This window comes from Chelonia mydas, chromosome 8, assembly GCF_015237465.2.
Source record: "Chelonia mydas isolate rCheMyd1 chromosome 8, rCheMyd1.pri.v2, whole genome shotgun sequence".
Classification (NCBI taxonomy): domain Eukaryota; kingdom Metazoa; phylum Chordata; order Testudines; family Cheloniidae; genus Chelonia; species Chelonia mydas.
Genome location: NC_057854.1, coordinates 61,892,284 through 61,919,827, shown reverse-complemented (window position 1 = coordinate 61,919,827; position 27,544 = coordinate 61,892,284). Strand labels below are relative to the sequence as shown.

Genomic DNA, 27,544 nt, shown 5'->3' with positions numbered 1-27,544 from the left:
CTTCTTGTGTTCCCCCCATGAAGAGATTACATTTGTTCTTGGCTCTTACACAAGAAGGGCAGAATGTTCCTTGTACTGTCCTCCACCTCAGTCTATGCACTTCCATGCCACGGCAGGGCAAGGCAAAATCTGTCCCTTTATAGTGATGGCTGAAAATGGTGTGTGTCATGCAGGCACGCTGACTTGTCACATTAAAAAGGGTCTATCTGCATTGTTTATGTGCTTCAGTTTCTGAGTTTGCAAATTAACTCGGGGGGGGGGGGGGGGGAAGAGGTCAGATAAAGTGCATATTTTCAGTTTCATAACATAATTTAAGCATCTGCACTCTGCTTTTCCTTCCAAAATAATACCTGGCTACTTTTAACATTGTAATTGTTGCTTGGTATACTAGGTTGGAAATAAAGGTCAAAACCTAGTAACTTTTTTTCAAGTCTTAAGCAATCTGCTCTCTCACAGTGTAACGACTGGCAGTGCTCTGACTGATATTTCACAATCTCTTTACCTTATCACAAAGTAGTGCACTCACTGCTTTTGTGCCACAGCTGTTGACATTCCTTTCTGCTGTCTCGCACAGTAATGATTCATCTTCTACTGCTGCAATGACTGATAGAAATCACCTGATATCTGGAAGGATTTTCCAGGCTGAAAAGGTCAGATCAAGATAGTGTGGTCCAAAAGGGCCAGTGGAACACGTAACATGTGGTATTTAGGTTTCAGGAAAAGGGGAACCAAGGGATCATAAAACAGATTGTGTGCACTAAGAACCAAACTTCCTTTCTATGACTTCATTCCACAGTCATATAGTAAATTGTACAAAATATAAAGTGGTATACAGGTGGTAAAACTCCAAAACACCCAGAAACTCAGTTCCAATAAGCACTTGAAATACCAGATATTTATTTTTAATCTTTTGGAAGTTTCCCCATTCTATGATCCCCCATCAGTTGTCTCTGCCCCAAGCTTCTGTTCGGGAGAAGGTGTCTTTTCTTCTGGCAGGAATACTTTCCAAAAGAGGCTTGTAGCCACCACTGCCACTCACGGAAATCTATTAGGATGGGCTCTGGATCCCTCACAAGGCAAGATGTTTAATTAGAGAATCTCCATGTCTGTCACCCAGCTACATGTGACAAGAAGGTGTAGCTGGGAGTTCTTTTCCTTCCTTACAAGAAAGAGTCTTCATAAGTTGGCTAGAAAAAGCTCTTCTTTCCCACAAGAAGCATTTCCTCTTCTCCCAGAAGTAGCAGGCCATGGTTCTGGGCTTTTTCAGCCCATACGGCACATGCTGGGGGTTCCACGGTAGTATTTAGACAGAGCTCACAGCGTACTGAAAACCTTCAAGGGGCCTCCCATTTGTACATGTATTTTGGGGCACTAATGCAAGAGAAGCCTCAGGAAGGAACAGCAGGAGGCTGAGATGCCACCAGCAAAATGCAAGGAATGGGAGTGAAAGGGCAGAAGAAAAAGTAGAGTGAGATAAAGTTTAACTAAACTCATTTCAAACCTCATGAACAGATTGGGTCCAGTCCAGATTGGTTAATATTTGGGCTGAGCCAGTTTTCCCACATCTAGTATAAAACTGGAAATCAGCTGGCAGCTGGGAGGAGAGACTGGACTGCTATATCTGTTCATAATTCATAACATACACACTTTTAAAAATTCAGCATAGTCCTGCACATAAACTGCACTTTATTTCATCTAGCTCACTTAGTTTTCTTTAAAATTCCTGACCTTTAATGGGTGTGTGTGTGCGGGGGAAGGGGGGGGGGGGGGGTTCTATTTGCCTTTTCTTTAATCAGCACTTTCTGTTCAAGCACAGCTCATTTTAGGGGGTTTGAAAATTTATAGTTATGTACTTTACAGAGCCATATACTTTCCATTCTCAATGAGCAGCTTCATGTATGCATCATCCCTCCCAACTTGCTCCTCTTGCAGTGTTTTCTGAGCATATATGATCTGTTCCAATTATTCCATTCAGCTACAGAAACAGGGCACACTTCCCACTTGGTTCCCATTAGTACTATAGAAGAGAATAATTCCCTAACACGGTGAGCATGATGCAGCCCCTTTGGACCTTCAATAAGTCCAAGGTAAACAATTCATATACAAACTTGGAACCTTTAGGCTGCATGTTAAAAAGAGCCAGCTGCATAAATTGAATCCTGGTTCAGATTCCAGGCCCTACTCTCCTCTGGGTGTATGTGCCATTATCCGATCTCTAGTATAAATAGTTTCACTTTACAGAATCTGAAATTAGTCAGAGTGGGTTCCACTTCCCTCAATATAGATTTCTTGTAGGACAGTACATAATGGTGTTAGTATATCATAGTTCTCTTTATTCCAGTAATGAACAGCATAAACACCCCCACACCAGAAGAGATCTATAAAAACTATTCTTTTAAAATTGTGGTTAGCAAGTTTCAAATAAGACTGGCCTTTAAGAACACACATGAAAGTGTACAGTGCCCTCTAGTGTTTTCCTATACTCTGGTTTTGGGTTCATGGTTTTGTTTTTTTTACACATGCTCTGATATGTTACTTTTATTATTTTAGTTTCTTTTTGCTGTAGATTGAAAAATGCCATTTTTGTTAGCATAAAATTATGCCATCTCAACATTAAATGAAAGCTGTGGTCTCTGCTTAAGCTCTTAGCAAGGTGTGGCCTAGGTAGCTGAAGCAGATTCTCTGTAAAACATTCAGCTGAAATATTGTAACCATAAGGACACTGCAATCAGTCCACCACATTTTTCACATCTTAAGGCAATAGGGTGAAATCCTGGCCTCATTGAAGTCAATGGAAGTTTTGCCATTGACTTAAAATGAGTTAGGATTTCACCCACTGTAAATTAGCATTAGTACCCCTTGCTATGATTTAATAGTTTCTCTTAATCTTTTTTGCAGTTTGTTAACAGAGGCAATTTGCAGTAGTGTGCATGATTAGACATGTCCTTATTTCATGCTGATTAAAATTTCATCTGCTATCACTGTACTTTCAGTACCTAAGAAAGAAGAAAAAGGTGTAAGCCTTATAGTACAATACAGAAAGAGTACAGTAGAAAACTATTTTACCTTTCCTTTCTTAAAAGGAAATTTGAGATTAAAGTTAGCCTTTGACTTTATTTCCACCCTAGTATGTCAAGCAACAATTAAAATGTTAAAAGTAACCAGCTGTTGTTTCAGAAGAGGTGAAAGGGAAAAAAAATGCAGACGGTTGGGAAAAATGCATAACTTTTAGGGAGAAATGATAAGGCAAGATCCATAGCTAGTGTAAAATTGATTTAATGGAACTATCATAGTTGAAACCAGGTGAGGATCTGGTTCCAATCATTAAGCATTTTCATTAAAAAGATGTTTAAGGTCATGAATTGGAATATAATTTAGTAAGGCCTCTTGTGTCATCAATACTTTTTCTTTAAATAAAGCATTTGCTGTATGATTGTGCCATAAAGTTTCCGATTTAGAAGACTAACAACTTTTATGTAAAGCACATTTAAACTTGATCATGCTTCATCATGATCAAAGCAAACAGCATTGAATGTTGATGTCCAGAAATATAGTTTCCTATGTTACTAAAATATTTATTTAACATTTCCTAGTTTTCCCCTCCTCTCTCTTCCAAACAAACTAACATAGTTTATTCAGTTTCTTCAGAGGAGATGCAACTGTTGTGATGTTGTGTTTCATTGTAACCCATCTGCTGCTTAGGCCAGATATGCATTTTCTGGATGCAATCTGTTGGTTCCCAATGGTTTACTACATGGTGGGCTCTATTGACAAGTAGGTAAAATAATCCTCAGAACTTTAAACATTGTAGTGTTCAGTGGTTTGTCATGTGCTGTGCTTTGTAACTGCATGTTTAAGTGTGGTGATAGTACTTGAAAAATATCCCTGCATGCATGGTTTGTGTCAAGGTGCTGTAATTTGGAATTTCAGATTTCTGCCAAAGGATCTCAATCACTCAAAAATGAGTCACTATCTGGTTTTGCTTTATATAGTACATTGGCAGATCTGGCAGTCTTTTTAAATGCTTTCTTTGGTGTTGACTCTCTAGGTGAAATGGGCCCTACGGCTAGGCTTTTTAAAAACAGGAATGAGCCTAAAGTTACTCCCCCCAATCCCCATTAAGGCACAAATAAAATTACCAAATTGTCAAAAATGCTGAGCACCCAACAGCTCCCACTGAGTTCTAGTCTAACCCTACATGAAAGCACCATATTTTTGCTCCTACTTATTGGCTGGGATCGTTAACCTTTGTTATGAGATTTAGACCACACTAATAGTAACTTACGTCTAAAACCACTGGACTGCTTTGAAAATATCACCTACTACTTCTACCTAGCCCTTTACTATTACATATTTATAAAATAGTATCTAGATTTAATGGCATCACTGATTGAAGAGTCAGGCTAGAACTCAGACTAGAAGAGACTCTTTCATTAGATTTTCAGTATATTCCTGTTTCTAAACAGTCATCACTAAAGCAAAAAATTAGCTCTAATAGAGGGCCCAATCCTGAGACATCTGGGCATCTACAATACTTATTCTGTGAAATACTGGTACTATGGAAGTCGGGGGGGGGGGGGATTTGCAATAGACTACATTGGCACAATTTCACCTATCAATTTCAAAAGCAGTTCTAGCTGTTCAGCATGTCTCAGGATCAAGCCTATTGTAAATGGAGACGTATATACTTAGAAATGTACCTTAGTGACAGACAACACAAACTGCCATTCATAATACATTGATAGAAGTTATAATTTTTAGGATACGTCTACACATCCTACAGTAGAGATCCTCCCAGCTCACATCAGAAGAAAAGCCTAAGTTCTAGCCTGAGCTGCAGCTTCACAGTGATGGCTACAAAGCTATTTTTAGAGCACCAGTGTGAGCCCTGCTAACCCAAACCTGTCCACCTAGGCTGGGAGGCTTACTACTGGTGGCTGTGTAGACATAGCCTTAAAATGCATTGCATTCCAGCCTTCAAAAACAACAAAGAAAGGTCTTGGGCACGTAATTATATTTAGTAGCATCTTATTTGTCACCTTTGATTTGTAATCAGTCAGAAATTATAAAAAATAATCTCAGAAACTGAATAGTTGATTTAGCTACAATTAAGCCAGGTAATTAAAAACATGGAGTTTCCAAACTGTTTTATGAACCACAAAAAAAGTTAAACTTTACTACTATTTGTTGGGACTACTTTGGAAAGGAATACTTTATAACATCCTGCAAGAAATGTCACATTATCTTCCTTGTTGAGAGGTTCACATCAGTTTTGGAATTTATTGAATACAAAAAAAGTTTGCAGATATTTAAACTAGTGGTAATATGATGTATTCTGCAGTTTACACTAATTGTAGTGTAGAGATGTTTCATTTATATGACAGTGCAAATTTCTCTGCAGGTGAAGTGTAAAGTAACACTGACATACATTTATGTTCTATAATCTGTCAACTGACTTGTCAGTTTATAAATTATGTCCAGTGTTTTAAATGATTGGTTTGCACATAAGCATTTAGAAACAAATAAGTTACATATTGAAGTGAAAATCAATAAAATCTAGTTCATACTCACAATGTAATATATGCTAACTTCATTTTTCATGCACTGCTGACTGTTCCAAAAATGCCCTCACTATTTACTGTACAGTTTGCAGTTCAGTAGTCAATTATTTGCTTTGATCTGTTTGTGGCTAAGTGCAAGCGTTGGCCATTTCCTTGATGTGTTTAATGACCATAGCGGTCCTGTCTAGTTGTACTACAATATATCACCATATATTTTGTCTGGCTATACTAAAAGGAGGACAGGAGACACTTGATATGAATTTAATGAGGCCACGACTTTATATTAGAGGTCTGGGACTACCTGGCAGATAAAGTGTACAGTACAGGCTACTCCATTTTTTTTTTCAAATAGATACCTGGGGCTTCCACCAGCCCCCCTTCATTTTCCATCCAGGTCCCCCAGCCAACCCATGGCTTGGACCTTACTGTCCACCCCCTCTCATAAGAGTGTTAAGGTAGGCTGTAAGAAAGGGGAGTTGGCTTCCTTCCGTACCAATCATAGGAGCCCCAACTGCCCCCTTTCTGTTCCTTTAACCAGCACCTCCTTTTAAGTCCTTTACCTGTCCATTTATATGGTCACTGGATGCCTTCCCTATGGAGTACCTACACTGGACATCCACCCCACACTTACACAATAAGTTGCGACATATAGCCTACCACCTTTTGTGCTCATCATAATAGGTCTTCCCTGACACTGGCTGTGGAGAAGGCGAAAAACCCGACCCTCACTCCACTGAAGCCAATATGGTGGTAAGGGAAAAATTCCTTCCCAGCCCCCCTAAAAAAGGAGTGACTAGCGCAATGCCCACAGCAGGTCCTAACCAAACCTGATATTCACACCTCCAGGAGAGGAAGGGTGGGTACTGCCTTCCCTACTGCATGGAGAAAAAGCTTCCAATGCCAGGCCTTGCACCGCTAAAGCCTTCCGCCCCTTACATTCCCCCCACATAAAGCACTGCTACCTTCCAGCAGCACAAAGCTTTTTCTACCTTTTTGTAGCACTTTCTGACCTTCCCCCCACATAAAGCACTGCTACCTTCCAGCAGCAAGCCTGGCCAATGCTTCCCTTACTTAAAGGTGTGGTGCGGTCATTGCTGGTGTTGTGCATGTACATTATACTTCTTTTTTTACATACTGTACAAGATCATATTAACTTTACATAAATCAAATCCAACTAAATGTTAAGCAAAAAATCAATACTCCAAGAACAGTTCACAAAATGTGGATACCCCAATACCTTATCCCAACCCTTCTTCTTTATTCCTTGATATTTATACATTTTATAAAATGTTAACACATAGAACACTACAGCTTTCCACAGGAAATCATAATTTAAATGGGACATTTAAGTGGCCTATTAAAGAGTACATGGTTTATAAATTAGAGAGGTCTCACCTGCATAAATATCTTCAAAACTATTTTAAAAAACTGCATGTATGTAAAAAATACACAAAGGTCAAAGGAAAATCATAACAAATGCTCATTTAAGGCTTGATTTTGATATCTGCTTGACCCCCAATCCAGCCTAGCCTTAGACACCAATCCTGCAAAGATTTAAGCGTGTGCAAAGTCTCACTGAATTTAAACATGTGCTTAGTGCTTTGCTGGACTGAAACTACACTGTCCTCTTCAAACAGGACTATACTAATGCTAACAAGGAACCTTTCAGTTCACACCCACAGCAACCAACTGGGGAATTACAATGCAGCACTTTGGTACACACTGCTATTCACACCTCATAGTCCAAACAGTGGTGTAGTGTAGACAAGACATTAGACTTGTACCAAAACCTCTGAAATGGATTTTTCATCTCAATACATGATTTAAATGTGCACACTCAGTGGAAGAAAGTGGTTTAAGCAGTAATGTTAAAGCAGAATTTCCTTTAAACTAACATTTTCTCTGCATTTTTGGGGATTGGTCCTGCTTTGAGCAGGGGTTGGACTAGATGACCTCCTGAGGTCCCTTCCAACCCTTATATTCTATGATCTACACCCTACAGCAAGATTCTGCTATTTGACAAAAAGAATGGTACCCATACAAACAAATGTGAATGAGCATAGGCACCTAAAAGATCAGTTGTATTAGAGTTATGACTGAAGAGGTAGAGAAATATTGGGACATATACCCAGTTGGGGTAAACTGTCATCACAATAATGGAGCTATGATCATTTTGTACCATCTGAGGATCTTCCCTGTTAATTTTAATTTCATATTCACTACTCTGTGGTTTTCCATGAGAGACATCCAGAGAAATGGTCAAAAGAAAATTCACAGCCTGGCTGAGCTTCATCAAAATAGGGCCTCAATTAGCAGAAATTTGTTCTACAATTTTCCATATAAAGAAAAGGAGTACTTGTGGTACCTTAGAGACTAACAAATTTATTTGAGCATAAGCTTTCATGAGCTACAGCTTGCATCCGATGAAGTGAGCTGTAGCTCACGAAAGCTTATGCTCAAATAAATTTGTTAGTCTCTAAGGTGCCACAAGTCCTCCTTTTCTTTTTGCGAATACAGACTAACACGGCTGCTACTCTGAAACCTGTCAATTTTCCATATGTAAGTGATGTGTAATATGTACAGCCATATAGGCTATGGATAAGGGTTGTGTAGGAAAACCATTCGAGATTAAGAAAGGCATAATTAGGATAATAGATATCTTCGATAAGGGAATATTCCTCATTTTTTGTTTTTAATAATTAGGAAGAAAGTCAGATATTCCAAATAGCCATTGCTGTCATTTTTAAAAAGGGCTTAGACATTATTTTAGTGTAATAGTAGGAAGTTAATTAAAAGATTCTAAACTTATTCAGCTTTGGAAAGTAGAATAATTGAGATCTTGTCAGAGTATAAAACTTTTTTGTTATGTGCAGTTTTTTATTGGTAGTCACAAGGGCTATATTTTCAAAGGTCAGCACAATGGTAGAATGCAGAATGAAATGTCGTTTGCTAAGAGAAAGATTAGAGTTTGATATATGAGCAGGTTAAACGCATACCAATAAATACTAAATATAGAATGGCATTACATTTCATCAACAACTATACATCACTCCAAAACCAATTAATATAGAACATGGAGCTATGTACTACATGTGAAAATCAAGACTGGAAATTTCATAGGACTGGGTAGGAAATGGTTTTCTTGTCCAACGAGAAGTTTGAAATTCAAAAAAAATTTCCAATCCCTGTTAGGATGAAAAGTCAAGGCCTCAATTTTTTGTGAACTGAAAATCTGAAAAAAATAATTCGGTCACATCAATCAAAACATTTTGTTTCAATTTCAAGTTGTTTCAATTTTGACATTAATTTATAGTGGAGTATTAAAAAGATTTTATTTTGCAATGTAGGTTGTTTCAAACAAAAATAATTGATGTTCCATTTCAAAAAGTGTTAAACATGGCATTCCAACAATTTTGAAACATTTTCAAAAAAATTGAGGTGGGAAATTTGTCAAAACTGAGCTTTTCATACAAATGATTTTGGTTTCATCAAATTAGAATTTTCTGATAAAAACTGTTTAACTGGAAAACAAAATCACCCCCAGTTGTAGATTTTTATGCATTTAGGTCTTAATGCAACTGCTGTTAAAGACAACTGAAAGACTATTTGCTTCACTGGAAACTGGATGGGATTCAAGGGGTAAAGAGCAGAAACACAGTCTAGTTTTAGGCAGAAGATCAAATCTATGGAATGGTTGCTAGTTATGTTTACATTTAAACTAGTTTTGCAGAAAATGTATTGAGCAGTCATCAAACACAAATGGAAGTTGTATTGTCACATGGGTAGTAAGAACATGAATAAGACTATGATGGAAAAAAGGAATCAGCTCTTTATTACTTAATATCATCACTGGTCAACATTTTCCATCAAAACTGTTTAGGTTTTCCACAAAGTGTCTGCTTTCTCTTAAAAAATTCAGTTTAATCAAACCCCCAAATTGGAATATTTTCTTATGTGGGCTGGGCTTCATGGCTAGACTACATCTCCCATGATGCTCCATGGCCAGAGACTTCCCCTGATTTGCCATCTTTTCTCTCTCTCCAAGAAGAAAGATAATAAGGTATCATGGGAGATTTAGTCTGACCAGGCAGCCTAGCCCATAGAAGAGAATGGAGCAGGCAACCAAGCTACAATTCCTGTTGGTTTTCAGCCAAAATATTTCAGTATTTGAATTTTGACCATAAAAGTTAAGTTTTCTGTAGTATGGGATTCACCTTTGTCCAGCTTGTCCTAGTCCATCCCTCCATGAACGCAAGTCGACGCCACACCAGTCTGTTATATTGCGAGCACATTCTTTCCATTTCTGGCCAAAGAGTTTTGTCATGGGATCGGCCCAGTGCATTTTTGGTCTGCCCAGTGGTCGCTTTTGGTCTCTGGGGATCCAGTCACTGAGGTGGGTTGGCCACCTATTGTCTTGCCTATGGGATTTGGAGGAACAAACAAAACACACCACAGAATGTTTTTTGACCAACTCTAATTAATTCAGAAACATTTAAGATGATATGGCTGATTTTTATTTATAACTCTTTTAGTTATTTTTTAAATGTAGTTCTTTGTAAGTATTTATTTAATCCGCTCAAGGCTGAATACTGGTTAAGTTCAAGGCTCCCAGAATTGACCCAATGCCTATTGGCCCCAAATTAAGCATACTTGTCAGGCTGAAATACACTGGTATCCCAAGCCATATCCTCCCCAGTTTAAGGAAATATTTTGAACAGATTTAGACTGCTGCCCTCACTGCAACATATAAAAGAAAGATAGCCTCACATATCCTCTAGGCTGTCTCCTCAACTCAATCTTTGGGCTATAGCCTACAGCTAATGAGCTTCAAAAAGGAGCAAAAGCATTTAAAATAGGCCCTGTAGTATTAGCCTAATCTAATACCCTTCATGGCTTTGGACTGAAGGCCTCAGTCTACCACTTGTGGGGTCCCCCCTTAGGTGGATTATCCCCTACTTGCCAGGCCAACTATCCCCCCTCACTGTCCTCTGTTGTTCTACTAAATGAATACTGGATAGCACCCCTCAAATCAGTTTATGCACCCCACCATCAATAAATTAATGTTTGGCAGCCTCCCCACCAGTAAGTCATCTTTCCTGGGCTCTACATCTTTGCAAGGCTCTATCATTGCTGCTGCTCCTGCTTCTCCACTAGTGTACAGAAGGCTCATAATATCTCAGCTTCTTATTCTAAAACCTTGGCCTTCTGTGCGTCTCACTTCCTCTCTCCCCTACCCTTAAAGGAACAGTAGCTCAAGAGACTTCTGGAAAGTTACTCTTGTGCAAAAGTGATCCTTCAGTATGAGAGAGAATAGGGAGCCAGTGAGGGACTATGAGGTGAGAAGCTAGAAAATCAGCATATCCAACTGCCTCTGTGTGAAGGCCCTTGATATATGAAAAGGTCCTTTTGTGTAGGAGGTAAGACACTTATATGAAACAGGCAATAACAATGTAATGAGTTGTGGAAGACCTTGTTGGAGAAGGGGAATTGATACATATACACATGCAAAGTGTAGTGTAATTTTACCTACGTTCTTTTAGTGAATGGAGAAGGACAAGCGATCCTCGGCAATCTACCAGCAGGATTCTATTTTACTTCAAAGAACATTAAAATTATTATTCACATTGTCTCTGTTCTACCAAAACACTTACATGAATCTGATAGTTAAAGTGCATTCAGAGACCACCACCAAGTGGTAGGAATCAAATATAAGATTGATGAGCTCCCAGGATATGTTACAGTTGAGTTTTTCCTAACTAATACATATCCTGCCATGTATTTATATTGGTTTTTAATTCTGTTCCTCTTTACAACAGCCTAGATGATTTGCTAAGATGTGGGGTGACCTTCGCTGCCAACATGGTGGTTGTGGACAAGGAAAGTACTATGAGTGCTGAGGAAGACTATATGGCAGATGCCAAGACTATTGTAAATGTACAAACTCTCTTTAGGTAAGTCATTTTGTAACTAACCCATACAGCTATGTTAAGCATGAAATATTTTAGAATTCTTTTTGTGGAGGGGGAGATGGAAGTGTGGCTTCTCAACCATTTCTCTTAACTCCATTTTTTCTTAAACACCACTTTACATGATCAAGCAAAAGTCATTGCTGCTTCACGGTAATATACTCAGGTCTCTTGGGATGTGGAAGGGTAAGACTCCAGTTCTCAGATATGACTCATCACATTCCAATATGGCCACTTGCTACTTCTCCAGAGTCTTTTGAAGGCAGCTGAGTAGTCTGTGGGAAGGGAAAGAAGCCCAGTCAGCCACTCCTGGAAGACTTGAGATAGAGGAAACTCACTGGACCTTTGCCTTAATAAACATCTTGTGATAAGGTCATAATCCTAAACTCATTACAGACAGTGGGTGCTGTGAGAGAAAGAGGACTACAAATTAGGTGAGTGAAGGACTGATGTCCAGAAACTTGGATAGTTGTTCACATTTTGAACCGAACTAGAATTTTGCCCCTTTTGAGAGGTAGCTGCCCCCAATTACGGTCTGTGATACAGGTTACAAAGTTCCAGGGGACAGGGAGGGAAAATCTGAATCCAAATATTGAAGAAAAACAACAGGTTCTCTTTCACAGTTGGAATTACATAAACCATTCACTCATTGCTTGCAAACGATCCAGCAATAACTATGGGAAGAAACTAGAAGATACAAGTGTGTATGTGGTCATAAGAGTTACTTTTGTCTTTCTCTATGTCTAATAATTGGAAGGGACTAAAGTATTCAAAGTAGTACTTGAAATTGGTTCTCTTAATAAGTTTTAATTAACAATATACCATAGCTAAGTCCTATCTTGATAATTTTCATGTTCTTTTCCATCTGGGCTGCCCCTGGTAGAAGATCTATGATTACAGCAAATTAATACAGAAGTAGTCAGACATGTTCCCACTACAGCAGGCTCTCTTCCCTTTTGTCATAGTGTCATCTATACCATCGGGATTAACTGTGACGAGAACACTTGCCAATATTTCCATTACTGATTATTAGGTCCCACTAATTGTTTTCCCTTGTAGAAGAACAAATGCCTCCTAGCTCATTTGGTAGATCCGTACAGTTCCCAGTAAAGCACTAAACCCTCTCTCTGAGCACAGATTTTTAGCAGCAGGGCAGACTGTTCAAAGGATGCAAAAGAAATCAGAACAAAACCTTTCTTGCTTTAGCCAGAAAAGAGACTCACACAGCTCACAAAGAGGAGAAAAAATGTCTCTTTAAAAAGTATTGCTCAAAGTCAGAAAAAGTAGAAAGAGACTGAGGAGATGGTGCTCTGATGAAGAATAAAATGGGTTTCAACTAAAGTCTGGTTTTATACTCACTCATGCCTAAGATCCTGGTTGGAATTCAATGGCATCTCTTTAAGATCCTGATTCAGCAGGGCAACTAACCAGGCACTTAGCATTAAGGATATGAATAGCCTATTGGCTACAATAGCACTACTCACATGCTCAAAGATAAGTATGTATTTAAGTGCCTTACCAAATCATGGCCTAGAGCCCTAAAATGGGGAAATGATTAATTCCAAACACATTTTTGCCAGGGTAGCACAGTTTAACAATTAGACCTTCAGTCCTTCACCTTAATAAGAATTCAGTATCCCTTCAAATGAATTCCAAGGGAGTTTTGACACAGTAGAAATTGTAGGATGGGGCCCTTCATTTCAACAAGTCCATAGCGTGTTGAAATTTCATTTGCAAATATTGTAGAAGCTGCACTCCATCTCATGATGAAACAAAACATTTCGGGTGAGAAATTGTATGAAACTGACAGTGAAACAAGGAAATAAAGAGGGGGGATTTCATTCTTCAGTAGTCTTTGTTTTGTGAAAGGTTTTTTCTTTTGAAATTTCAGCCAGAATAATTGAGGCCGTTTCTATGAATGAGACTAGGGAAAAATAAGGTTTTTGGTTTTTGTTTTTTTTTAATAGGGCAAAACAAGGCGAGACCTTTCTTGAACAAGTCTAGCACTCCATTCTTTGGAACAGGGACTTCAAATGTAGGGGGGAGTGGCCTTTGTGGGAGGGGAGGCCTTTTGCCACCACATGACAACCCTCTAGAATCCAAGTTATAAACCCTTGAAAAAATAAAGGTTGCACATGCTCAAAGACGTCTTACATTTTAGTAGCTATATTCACAGAGATTCAGTTTGCACAGAGTCTATTCCAGCCCAGGGCTGAGAAGGACTTCCCCTGCAATTGTAGCTCTGAGCTGTTTTGGGCCATGCCAAGTCTGGACCAAGGCATCTGTGACATACCAGAGTACAATCCAGACTAATGAGCAGCTGTGTCACCATTGCCCTGCAAACTCGGGTGCCTTACAATGCCTTCTTGAAGTAACTCCCACCTACGCTGGTCACAAACATCCTTCCACCATGCAAGTCACACCCTCTGTGTATGTGTGTAACTGCAGCCTGCCAGTCACACCTGGGTTACACTATGGCGGTCACCAGCCTTGGTTATATTTCAGGATGACCCCAGCACACCCTCACTCTTAGATTTCCCCCCCAGAAATATATGTCCTATACTTCCCAGCCTTCTGAACAATACAAGTTATATCAAGCCCATTATTTCTTTAAATAAATAATATGAATGGAACTTGACACCCACCCAACGGAATTTCCAGATACTCTAGTTTAGACACACTGGGTTGGACAAAACAATAAAACAAGTTCAGTAACTACAAAGGATAGATTTTAAGTGAGTACAAGTACAGCGGCATAAGAGTCAGAAATGGTTGCAAGAAAATTAAAGTTAAAATACAAGTGGTGCCTCAGTTAAACTATGTTAAATTCAAAGCAAAAGTTCTCACCACACGCTTTCAGCAGTCTTACTAACCTAACTTCTTAGGCCAGGATTCTTCTCCTAGAATCCAGCTGTCACTTCAGAACAGGAGGAGGAGATTGGGACAAGGAATGAGAAACAGGGCAGAAGAGTCTGTGGCCAGCAAAGGACACTCCCCTCCAGACCCTAGAATAGAACCCAAGATTCCAGATTCTCATAATTCCCCTGGTTTCAGTGAATATCTGTGAAATCCCCTGGCAAAGTGTCCCATCCCTGTCTAGGGCTGGTCCACATAGAGGATGGCAACCTACTACTGCTAGAATTTAGTCTCTTAACTCAAGTGCCAGAGGTGAGGGTGATGGATCCACTAACGAGCCATGTGGGTGTCAACACATGCTTTAAAAAAAAAAACAACAAACTAGAAAATTACACAAAAAATGTTCAGAGAACATTAAGGCTTCAAAGTCAAGTACTCAAAAGTTAGGAAAAGCCATAATTAAGTTTTGCTCAGCAGATATGTACAATTGTTCTATGTCTGTTAACAGCTTGCACCATGTTTTCACTAGATGGCAACATTAGCTCATATCTGAAGCATAACTATTATAAAAATATAGAATTACAGGAAGGCCAAAAGAGGAATGAGATTTTCTTTGTGTTTTTGACCAAGTTAGAAAAGAAAAAATAGGTCTTAAAATGAAATATTTACCCATAACTCAATTTTCAGAATGCTTTCACAATCTTTCACCAGTAGTATTTTGTAAAACAAATGACAAAGGAATGGAAGAGACTAGTTTCCACTTTGTGCACCAACATTAAAGCAGAAAGGATGTAAAAAGATGTATCAAATATTGATGAAGTATTAATATATAGACAATTTTTTATGAGTGAAAATGCATAGCATATACATCAGAGGTTTATATTCTTCATAGAATTTTGTAAGGAGTTTCATAGGGCTAAATATTAGGGTAATTACTTTACCAGTTTTATTAATGATTTTAGACCAAGCTAGAGCACATATTGTAAGGTCATTACATTTGCAGATGATAGCAAATTTAGAGGCATAATTATGGGTGGAGGGGGTGGGTGAAGATTGCCTAATCTAGATTATCCTATAAAATAGCTAAGACGTTTAGTGTTGGAACAGGCTATTAAATACATGTAAGCACAAAGTGATATTCTTTAGCAGAAATAATGCCCAAATAAAGTATATTCAGAAAAGTTTTCAGTGGGTTAATATGATGGGGAAAAGGGTTCTATGTATAAATAATTTGAACAGCATGCGAGAGGGAGAACAATCCAGATTGGGTTCTAGTAAACATGAGTCTACATTTGAGATTTGCTTTGTAATAAAAAAAACAGCAAATTGTTACCCGAATTTTTCATGGCAACATTATAAAATGATTTTAAAGCATTGAAGTATTTTGTTAAGATATGTAGTTCATGACAACAATGGTCTTTGCATCTTTGATTCAATCTTACTTTTAAAGACAGAGTAAAGTGAATATACAGTAGAAACTAAGTCACATTGAGTGGGATCATTCAAAAAAAATTTAGAGACCATTCTCTAAATGGAATCAATACTTTGACCTCAGTAAGGTAAAATAATACTGTTGAGTCTAGGTTGTTGATTCTTATGAAAGCTTTCTGACATTGCTCAGTGTTTTACATTGATTAATAATCTTGCTCAGTTTAAAGTTGCCTTCCTCCTCAGACGATGAATGTGCTGTTTATAGCATATTTGTTTATTTGTTGAAAGCAAGAAATTGCACCATGCCAATTAAAACTCTGGCACACCACCACTTTGACTCAATTAAAGCTCAAAAGGGAGTAAGAAAATATGTATCAGTCTCACTGAATGTAATATGAATCTTTAATACTTTGGATGCAAAAGAACAAGCTTAGCTTAGTTTTGAAGTATAAATAAAATGTACTGGCTTTGGGCAACGTATAGGTGCTGGCTGGCCAAAAGGCCTTTTCCCCGTTTCATCGTACCAGTTGAATCGAATGAGTCATCGAATGATTCCGCACTGATGTGTTAGTCTCGGGGTGAAATGCAGGGCCTCCTCAGTGGATGCTTTTTTTACTCTAGAATGGGCTTCCCTTATTCATCTGGCAAGTCTAACTGACCCTGAGCATATATTTTAAGGCCTATCAGTTGTTTGGCTATACTAAAAAAAGGACAGGAGACACTTGATATGGATTTAATCAGGCCACAACTTCATTATTAGATGTCTGGGACTACCGGGAGATAAAAGTGTACAGTGCAGGTAACCCCATGTTTATTACGTAATTACCCAGGCGGTTTCCAACAGCTCCCCCTCTTTTTCCATCCAGGTCTCTCCAGAAAATCCATTGCCCCTGGGAACTTACCGTCACCCCCCTCATAGGACGGTATGGTGGGCTATAAGAAAGGGGGGTTGGCTCCCTGAAGTTCAAACCATAGCAGCCCCAAACCCCACACTGTTCTGGTCCTTTAACCAGCTTTTCCTGGAACTTTAGATGGCCTTTTGGGTATCCTGGGCCTAGGCCAAGGAGAGCTTTGAAGAAAAGGACAGAGACCTTGAACTCAATTGGAAATTCTATGGGAAGCCAGTGTAGAGAGCAGAGGACGCGTGTCATGTGCTCACAGTAGCCTATGTTGCTGAGGAGATGTCCTGCAGCGTTTTGTACCAGCTGGAATTTTCGAAGTGCTGAAGGCTTCTTGCCCAGGTGTATCACGTTGCTGTGATCCAGATGAGAGGCGATGAATGCATGAATAATTGCGGCCAGGTCTTTGTCTACTAGAGTGGGACAGAGTCTCCTAGACAAGCGGATATGATAGAAAGCATTACACATGGTTGTTGCTATGTGATTAAAGGGCCTGATTGTGATTTAACAATCTTTCTGGAGTCAGGGGCAGACAAAGGAGGGAATTATGACTGTGTTACATCTCTCCCTTTGTGTCCCCCCCTTGGTCCAGAGGAAAAGGGGTCTGCTACTAGTCTAACCTATTAGCAGACTATTTCTGCTTCCACATCACCTCAGCTCTGCCTGTCCCTGCCCACTCCTCACTCACTGGCATGGGATGAGGAATAGTGGCTCCCTGGAGACTGTTCTCATCCTTACGATGTGATCCACAATTTGGATAGCCGGCTTAAGGAGGTGCCTTATGCTCCTTTACTCCCTGCACAGGCATTTAGAGCAAGACAAAATTTTACCTGAACATTAATCAGATTAATAGCTGCACAGTACTTTCCCTATAATTCCACTAGAGGGCAGACTTAATTTGTACAGCCTTACAGTCCAAAGGATAGTTTTGAAATTGACTCACTATGAACAGTCACTTTGCATAACCTGATGATGGTCTAAATCCAGCTCTTCCAGGGACCCAATAACTTGCTTTCACATTCAGTTATGTATATTCAGTCATTATATCAGGTGTTAATCCTCCCTTTACAGTTGACTCTACATATTATATTGCTAATATTCACATTTAAATACCTGCCTAATATAAGAAGCTAATACAAGTAAATCCTCTAGCAGCAAATCCTTTGATAATTATGCATTGCATGGTCCAGAATTAATGCAGAAATAAGGAGCCAGGGTTTAAAGAGGATTTTTTTTAAAGGAAATTAAAAAATGGATCTCTTCAGCTGCCTCGATTTATACAACTTTCCCTCACTTACCGTGATAGTAGGATTGCATCAACAAATTGGCTTTAATATATTTCCACACAATCTAACACACAAGTGTAGAGGTTAATTCTTAGGCTGGTGAGTGTGATTTATTTAGCATATGCTAGCATTTAGTTAGCAGTCAATTCCACCATTGCGTAATGCAGGCAGACACTGCATGTGTCGGTCTGTGAATCAGAGAACCAGGGAGCTACGGTCAGTGTATGCTCAGCATCCTGAATAAAACATCCCCTGTGTGTTTTCGGTATCCAAGCACTGTCCCTTCTCAACCACAGAAGAAAGTACAATTTAGACAACTTATCATTGCCCAGCAAATTTTAGATTTTTCTCAAAGCTGACCACCCCATTTTTCTCTAAATGATCATCACCCTCAACATTCAGATATTCACATGGCAAAACTTGAAGCTGGTAGATGCCATAAAATGTAGACAATCTTTAAAACAACATGCTGAAAAAAAATCCTTAAATAAATATGCACGATTTCATTTAAATATTTTATTGTAAAAATGTGTTAAACTCACACACAATTTCACAAATAACTTGGTTTCCATCTATTTGTGTATTCCCACCCCCATTTTAAAATGAGCATTTGTAACGATCATATTTAAAAAGCTGAAAGAGATTAGTGATTCCAGTGATGTTTCCCATTTCAAGAATACAGAATACATTGCAAACTAAAAATGGAAGAAAATGTTAAAAGTTGACCACTTATAGCCATAAGCCTACTTCATTTCTGTAGGAAACTCTTCACTCTTGTAGGGTACACCAGCATTTTAGCCAAAGTTTGGCAGTGCTTACTCAGGCAAAGGTCCCATTGGACTCAGTTGAACTTTGGTTTAGAGAATGTTCAGGAAAATCTAAGAGCAGTGATGTGAATGTAGTTCATGTTTGATGCTGAACACCCTTCAAACCCGATAGCTGACCCAGTTAGACAAAGGCAAACATGGCCCTATGTTACATAAACTAAACCCTTTGTTAGGGAAACCTGCAAGTGCAGCAGTGGTAAGTGTCCAACAGAACATTACCAATGGCCACGTAATAGGAAAGAGACAAGACAATAGCAGACTAAATCAAATGATATTGGACCCAGATATATATTTCTGAGATCAAAGGGTAGCGGTTCAAATATTTCAGAAGTAGTGGAAGTTTATCTATTCACAGCACCATTGATCAAGCCCTGAATTACCATTGTTTGAATGAAGGAGAAGAGAACGCAGTTGTGATGAGCATTTTCTCCTTGATCTGAAATGGGAAGATCACCTATGTCTTCCTACTGATACTTGTGGAACCCAAGTTCTGGCTGAGAACAGAAGAGATAAAGGTTCCATGATCCTAACAAACACCCTGGCTGAAACAAATAAAAATTTTTTTTAGCTATGACACTGGGTGGTCACATCACCTTGAGAATCTGGACTCATCTGGCAACATAGAACTAGAGCACCTCTTTACATCCTAACCCAAGATCTAGTTCTTCTTATCAACATGGCTCTTGAGGTTGGAAATTGAGAGATGTTTCTGAGTATGTATGAAGTTCTTACCTACTGGGAACAAACAACAAGACATACAGTTGCAAGTTGAAAAGTTTTTGTGGCCTGTTGTGAAAAGTCACACATGGATCCTATTGTGTGTCCCACATAAAAACTGTTTGATCATTATCCTTTCCATGTCAGATCCTGAATTCAGACAATTCCCCTTACCCAGTCCATTTAGCACCCTTTCATAAACATGTTGAAGAAAGACCAGTTTCTCTGTAGCCCTATCAGCAGGTTCCCAAAGGGATAGATGCATTTTAATCCCTCCACAGTGTCCTGCATTGTGGGATATTTAATATAGTCCTAACTGAGCTGATTATTCTGTTCTTTTGTATTGAACCCATTCAGAGCTTGTGAGCTCAGGTTTTTCATTTAGGAGGTAGTTTACTTGGTGATTGTGACTTCAAAGAGACAAAGCTTCCACCCCCAATGACAAATCTATTTTATACTATTTTTGAAGAGTTTTAGTTGGTGCTCTAGACTTGCACAAATTTCCTTCCAAGACCTGGTGACTAAGTTCCAACCCATACTGCTTATGTTAGAGTTATTCTTAATATCTCCAAAGATTGCACTACTGCTAGCCCAGTTCTCGTACAGACAGGCTGCATCCACCAGCATTTTTACCACAAGGTTATCTAACATTTCTTAGAAAAGGTCTGCAATGATGGGATAGTTAAAACTCCAGCAACTGGTGTACACTAGTGCTCCTATCACACCGAGCATCAGCAGAGCTACTCCACTGGTACTGCAACAATAAAGGACATTAAGAAACATTTATTTAGACAAAATCTTAGTCATTGATCTTGCTGAATGTTTAGCCTTTGCTTGCTTTCCCATTCTAGTGAATCCCTTCTCCACAAACCTGACGTGACAAGGCCCCTAGAATACATTGTGCTGAAGCATTCAGAAAACGTATCCAGGTTTTTATTCCATTTGACACTAACTCATTAGTTCAGCTGGTTTCAAGAGAACCATGTCTAAAATGGGTGCCTGATTGCATCTATCGCTGTTACAGCCTGGCAACACACAAACTTGAAATTCATGTCAAGGCCCATTCTGAGAGTGGCAGATCTGCTACAGCAGGTCGCTTCCAATCTGTGCTGTACAGGAGACATGTACAGCAAAGACATGGCTGCTTTACAGATTTGACAAACACACACTATTCCTTAGATTCAGCCTCCAGAGAGGAGCCCACCTATAAATGTCACAGACTTATTTCTAAGCTACGGAGGCTTAGACAATCCAACCCTCAATATATGATTTGTTATGCACTAGACAACCTCCTTGCAAGGCTGAACGTTTGGTGACTTTCTAAATACTTTCCTCTGTAACTGGATATTGTATTGGAGTATTTTCACCTCCTCATTGCAAAGAACTGACCATTGGAGCAACAGGGACAGCTTAAGTACTTCAGCAAGGGTACATGAGACAGACCTAACACAGTCAACTACCTTACAGCTATAGGAACACATTAAAGCTCATCAGAGGACCTAAGAAATAATCCATTCAGAGTTAAATGTTCAGATAACCATAAAGTTATCCTGTAATTATAAACAATCCATAGACTGTATAGCTCAATTCACACAAGAAAGCAGAATTTTAATCAATCCACGTCCCTTATGTCATGTGACAACGGTTAAAAAAACCCACAGGAGTTGCTTTCTACCGAAACTGAACAAGAAAGTTAGCATAAGGAAAACAGTACTATTCCTTAACTTATTCATTTCCTGATTCACCGCAGAACTAACTCCTGCTCGAAAGACTGCTTGACTTCCTGAAGTTAAAGAGTACACATATCCCAAAACCGCATTCTCTGAATTCAAGAAAGGGAACCCCAATGCATTTGTTATTTTCATCATAAATACTTACAGTATGCTGTATATCCTGTAACATCACAGGTCTGTTTACAGTGAACAACTTCTCAGTTATCAACTCCTTTCCAACAAGAAAGCAAAACTACTTAACTTATAGGAGTATAAATTTCAAATATTTTATTTTGTTCAGAAGTGAAATAAAATGGTAAAATAATAAAGAATTCAGGAGGAAAATATATGCTTATGTCACTAGAAGAGTTTTTTGCCACCTTGTCTATTAAGTGGCCAGGTTCAGTTTTGCATTCATTAGAATATATTAATCTTAATCTTGTTTTTGTTAATTACAACAGCTGTTTGTGCTCACCAGGCAATTTTTAACCAAAAGGCCTTCATGACTGAGTCACCTTGGGAAAAACAACATTTAATACTAATGAATCACTGGCATTAAGGGGTAAGGGAAGTGAAACAGCCATTGCCATTTGAAATTGGCTGAATTTGAGGGCAATTAAGAAAGACAGATATGCACACTTCAGATGACTATAATGGTAGTGCATTGTATTGGTGATTTGTTTTAAAAAGAACATTTGAGGAGAATTACTTCAGGTGTATTTATCCAAGTAATTTTTCCCTAGATGGCAGAATGCTTTATTTTTTGAAGTCTGAGTTTGTTTTGGAACACATGAATATTTTGGAAAGATCAGAGGAAAAATGAGAAATCAGGGTTTAAACAACTGCAGGGTTAAACTGCAGGGTTTAAACAACTGAAGTGCTGGATTGGTCACTGCCCAGCAATAAAAATAATTAGTTGATAACAAGGGAGTTTAGGGCCCTGACAACACATCCCTTTGCAAATTTCCAGCCCACCTCAGAAGTTTCTTTTTTTGGGTAGTCATGTTTGCATCCCCACTCATTTCAAGCCTTGTAAATACAAACATGGAACACAGAAACATATGACTTTAAACAAGAACAGTGGATGACATGGAAATAAAAGCTATTTTCAAATGTGACTCATGATTTTTGAGTGCCTCCATTTGGGACACCTAAAAAAGGCCTGAGCACCTGACCTAAGGGAAGGAAGAGTGGGGAAATCGGGCCTTCAAGATTTCAACTTGGGCATCCAAAAAAAATGGAGGTACTCAAAATCATGAGTCACTTCCAAAAATCTTGGTCTTATGCAATGTATACTGTCTACAGTGTCCCCCATATTGGTCTAGTTTATGAAGTTTTTTAAAATGATATCACATGCCCAACTGAACAGAACAAGAGTGAACAGACCCTTCACCTTGGCATTCAGTAGGAATGTTGCTCATTTCTTAGCTAATCCCTCTTCAGATTGAACATTTTGCCTTCACAACTGGCAGTCTTAGATGCAAATAGGTTACATCTGATGTTTGGGGCCATGTTTTTTAAATTAATTAATTTATTTGTTTAAGTTTTCTTGGGCTGATAATGGAGAAAAGTACCTAATGCAGTATTTAGATTTGAACACACTTTACATGTATTTCCTGAACCATGTCTTTTCTTTGCAAGGTTAATTTTCATGTCAGTTTCCTATTGTGCACTACTTGCATAATATCTGCCTAACAAATAGCTCACCATTCCACAAGAACAGGACATTTAGAAACAGAAGTTGCCTCCATTGAGACAGAGGGACTAAGTGATACAAAGAAAGGAATATTAATTGCTCTTAAAATGCATCCTGAAATAAAAAAAAAAATGCTGTATTCAAGAACCACCCTCAAGGTTTGTCTCACAGGCTTAAGCATTGCCTAAATCTATAGGCCAGCCTAGGATGATGACAGTTTTCACCACTGTAGACTTTGTGCCAACTTCAACAATGAAATTTCCTCTCTAAAAACTATCATAATTACATGAAGAGACCAATTTTCATTGAAGTTTTTGTTCCTATACTCTGCGTTCCTTATAAAATATCACTGGCTACTGATGGAATAAAGCATCATTCCTCACCTATTTTATGGGACCCTCAACAACTAGAGTGCAATCGAGCATCTGGTGGCTTTGAGAGGTAGATCAATCTCTCTGACACTGATATTTCTTTCCATATAATACGACAATCCAGAGAGTATGCCTGCTTGTCCTAGAATGTGCACTGTAGCATGCAGTCAGACATGATAGGAGCAGTTTTATGGCATCAAAAGGCTAGAATTAAGGATACTAGCATCAATAGACTCTTTGAACATTATTCTTGCTTGATGTTATGAAACCAGTCAGTTGCTAAGTACCAGTTGAATGATTTTCAAAGTAGCTGAGTATCCACAGCTCCCTTTGACTTCAGTGCGAGTTTTGGGTGTTCAGCAATGCTATACAAATCAGGCCAGAAGCCTGTAAGAAGCTGCTTATTTGTTAGTTGGGTTTGGGAAAGCCCAAACCAGTACAGTTCGTATCTGGATCCCAGTTTACCTGAACTCCCCAGGGATGATGATAGTAGGTTTGAAAGTTGTTAGTGTTACAATTCCCTATTAATATATGGAAAAAAGGAAACCACCACCAATTCATCTTGCAAAAGTATAGTCTAATCTAAATTCTATTTAAAATAATTTGGAAGCTCTACTAAATAAGGATGATCTATACTGCAAACAGGATTTTTAAAAATTCTACTTTTCAAAAAGAGCCTAGGAGTGCTAGCGTATGTCTAACTCATTTAATATCCTTTGTTAAATCCCTTCCTGGATGCCTTAGTGCAAGTCCAGTCACAGCTCCAGGTACATGCTTGAATATATTCTGAATTTTCAGCTACATATGTATTGAAACTCACTGGAATTGGACACCTAACCACATCTACAAATACACAATGGAGAGGAAAGACAGTTTTGTGGTCAAGGCAATGGACAAATATGAGAACTGCATTCTATTCTCAGCATTATCACAGGCTCCCTGTGTTACCTAACTTGGAGAAGTTACTTTTGTTCCCATTTTCCAGTTCATCACCTGAAAACGGAGAATAATAATATTCCCTTCTTCCCACTCTTGGGAGGTCTTGTATTTACACTGTCATCTCGTTGGGGCCTGGGCTGTCTCTTTCTATGTGATTATGCAGCTCCTGGCACAGTACAGCCCTCTTCTCAGTTGGGGCCTCAAGGTGCTAATCTATTACAAACAATAAGAAGGCAGTCCTATAACCCCTGTCCCCTAGAAGTTCAGTTCTCCCAGGTTAATGCAGTTTACAATCAGTTTCTATCTATATGTTAAACACTTCTACATTAGGTACCTAAAAATGGGCCAAAAAGTCTTGAATGAGACATAATGGAACACTTCAATTTTCTCATATGTCAGCCATATTTTCTACTTAGTAGAAACCAGATCGTGTTAGTATTTTGGAGACCATTGAAAACTGCACTTTGAAATTGTGGGAAACCGTGCCCCTTGCCCTCCTCACCTCTGGCACTTGGCTTTAGAGTGCATCCATACATTTCTCAGGTAGACAGCTGTTACTGACAATACATATGTAGCAAGGTGCTTAGAAGCACCTATGTGATACGTCCAACACAGGGTTAAGCTATCAGTTTTGTTTTGTTTTTAAGCATGTGTTCAGGCTAGTGATAATGTGATATACTTCGCCAGTGAGCAGGACACACAAGTGAAGGACAAACACAGGAATGATGTTAAGCAGCCCACTGCAACTTAATATTAAGTTTCACATTGGAGAAGAGCACTATCCGCCCATCTCCTCATACCAGGCATTTAGGTGGACCAAGTGTGGGGTTTACAGGACACATCATATAGCCCACAACTTAAGGTAGGCTCTCCACCGCTTTCCCCTAGCATTCAGCTTGCTCTGCTAAATCTTCTTTCCCCTTCTCAGCATGGTGAGAAGGTACCAAAGTGACAGAAGGTGAGAAGGTACCAAAGAGGGACCCCAGTCTGAAGGGACTTTAGGTCTGTAAGCCTGAGATCCACCAGCCAAATCCCATATGTCTCTTATTTTCTGGTCATTGGCCCTTGGTTATTTTATATGCACTGGACACTGGCTGCAGGTTGTGACAAACTAACTTCATGCAATTCCTAAGTTCTATGCCTATTTAGCCTGTGTCTCCTGTCGCCTGATTCTATGAGGAAGGCAAAAAACTCAGTAGACCAGTGTCAATTTGGCCCCAAGAGGAAAAAAAAATCCATCCTGACCCCTTAAACAGTTAAGCAGGTAAACCCGCAGCAACCTAAACACAGCTTCTTTACTACATAACTATGGGGAGGGATGATTCAACAAATAATGGGACAAGAGGCTTGAGAAACACTAGGCCAGGGTTAAAATAAATAATTGTGGTCTCCGTGGCTGGCCAATGGGCAGCAGAGCATGCGAAGGAGGGGCCTATCCCTCTATACTCTTTTTCCTTTATTCTAAAGTTGCCTGGCACCTTGCGGCTCCAATCCAGCATCTCATCCATTAACTCAATGGATAGCAATTTACATGCCTTTTAGATATGTATATATCTCTCTCAAGTCCAACTCTATGGGAGCATTTGATTTACTCAGCAATTTTAGTCACTGCTTTCTGAGCAAGTGTTAATTTCAGCTTTACATTAATAAGTACATTGACAGCTTGTATGGTCTGCAGACATTTACACAACAAGTAAATAGAGAAATCATGGGTGAATAATTGAGTATAACCCTATTTTTAATATACTGGTAGTTAACGTACTAGGACAACTTCCAGTGAAGGTGTTGTCATCTTTAAATGTTTCCTGGGTTTCCTCTCTTTCCATATAGACTTGTGTCATATTGGAGATTAAGGTGTCAGCTGAAGTGCTCTAGCAATTGCAGTAAATGTTTATTTTGTTAATATTTGCAAGCTCCACTTTTGAAAATACATTTGCTTCCCCTGAGTCTATGGAGAATCTTTTGTACAGCATTCCTTGCTATTAGTTACGAGTATTCTTGTGTCAAAAGCCAGAATTATCTCGCACTTGATTATAAATGTGGAGGTACAGATAAAGTACAGCGTAATGCAAAACTTAACAGTGAATTACAATCATTGGAGGTGTAACTGTAACATTTCCTTAAAATATAGGTTGTTTTCAAGTCTAAGCATAATCACAGAACTAACTCACCCAGCCAATATGAGATTCATGCAGTTCAGAGCCAAAGACTGCTACTCTCTTGCGCTATCAAAACTGGAAAAGGTAAGAATACCCGCTTTTTATAATGGGGTTAAAGATTACATCAACTTGTCTTATCCCTTACTGGTTTTATGGTAGACTAGACAGAACAGATTGAAACAGCCTGGGAGCTGTAGGGATAGGCATACCAGAAAGCTTTTTTTCTGAAGTCTACCTGAACTTTAATCTTCAATTTGGTTTCTATCTAGATTCATCAACTTTACAAAACCTAATTTTAGACGTATTTGATTTATAGGATGACACTGTTCGAGGAAACATTAACTGTACCTGTTTAAAAAATACCATCCAATATTCTAAGAGGTTATTAGGCAATTAATGTGCAAAACATTTAAAGTGACTTGAAACACTTAAAATATATGCACTTGCTTTAATATGCATACATGTACTAGTATAAAGATAATAAAATATATTGTACTTCAAGTCAATTTAGCAAGACTATAATTCCATATTCTGATAACCCAGGGGTTCTCAAACTTGATTGTACCGCAACCCCCTTCTGACAACAAAAATTACTACATGACCCCAGGAGGTGGAGAGCCTAAACCCGCCCAAGCCCCACCACCCCAGGTGAGGAGGCCAAAGCCAAATTCTAATAGCTTCAGCCCCAGGCAGGGGGTCTATAACCTGAAGCCCTCTGGCTTTGACCCTCGGCAGTGGGGCTTGGGCTTCAGCTTCGGCCTCAGGAAGGCTAATGCCAGCCCCGGAGACCCCATTAAAATACAGTCACAACCCACTTTGGGGTCCTGACCCACAATTTGAGAACCGCTGTGATAACCCATTGCAAAATCTTGGTATCTGTATTTTGCGTTTGCTTTGTTTTTTGTAAAAGTTGCCCTCCCAGGGGAAAATGGAGGGGTATTATTTGATATAAAGCTAAAATATTTATCTTCAGTTTTGTTTAGGGCATATATCTGGTGAGCATAGGGAACAGGGAGGTTAGACAGAGAAATTCTGGTTTGCTCAGAACTGCATTTGATCAGTGGCTACGCCAACTTCTTTTCCAAGTCCTGTAGAAAATATTTTGTCTACAGGAAGTATTCGGT

The 27,544-nt window shown here is 39.0% G+C and overlaps 1 protein-coding gene across 4 annotated transcripts in view; it reads left to right on the top strand.

The window, feature by feature from the left end:
• The window catches only part of KCNT2 (potassium sodium-activated channel subfamily T member 2), a 276,042-nt gene that overhangs the window by 201,783 nt on the left and 46,715 nt on the right, over positions 1-27,544 (top strand). For 3 of the 4 annotated variants that reach the window (XM_043552978.1, XM_037907612.2, XM_043552979.1), the window contains 3 exons: positions 3,703-3,774; positions 11,378-11,512; positions 26,393-26,504. In XM_043552978.1, the coding sequence (XP_043408913.1) occupies positions 3,703-3,774; positions 11,378-11,512; positions 26,393-26,504 (319 nt within the window). The remainder of the gene's footprint in view (positions 1-3,702; positions 3,775-11,377; positions 11,513-26,392; positions 26,505-27,544) is intronic. The other variant, XM_043552980.1, reaches the window with a different exon arrangement.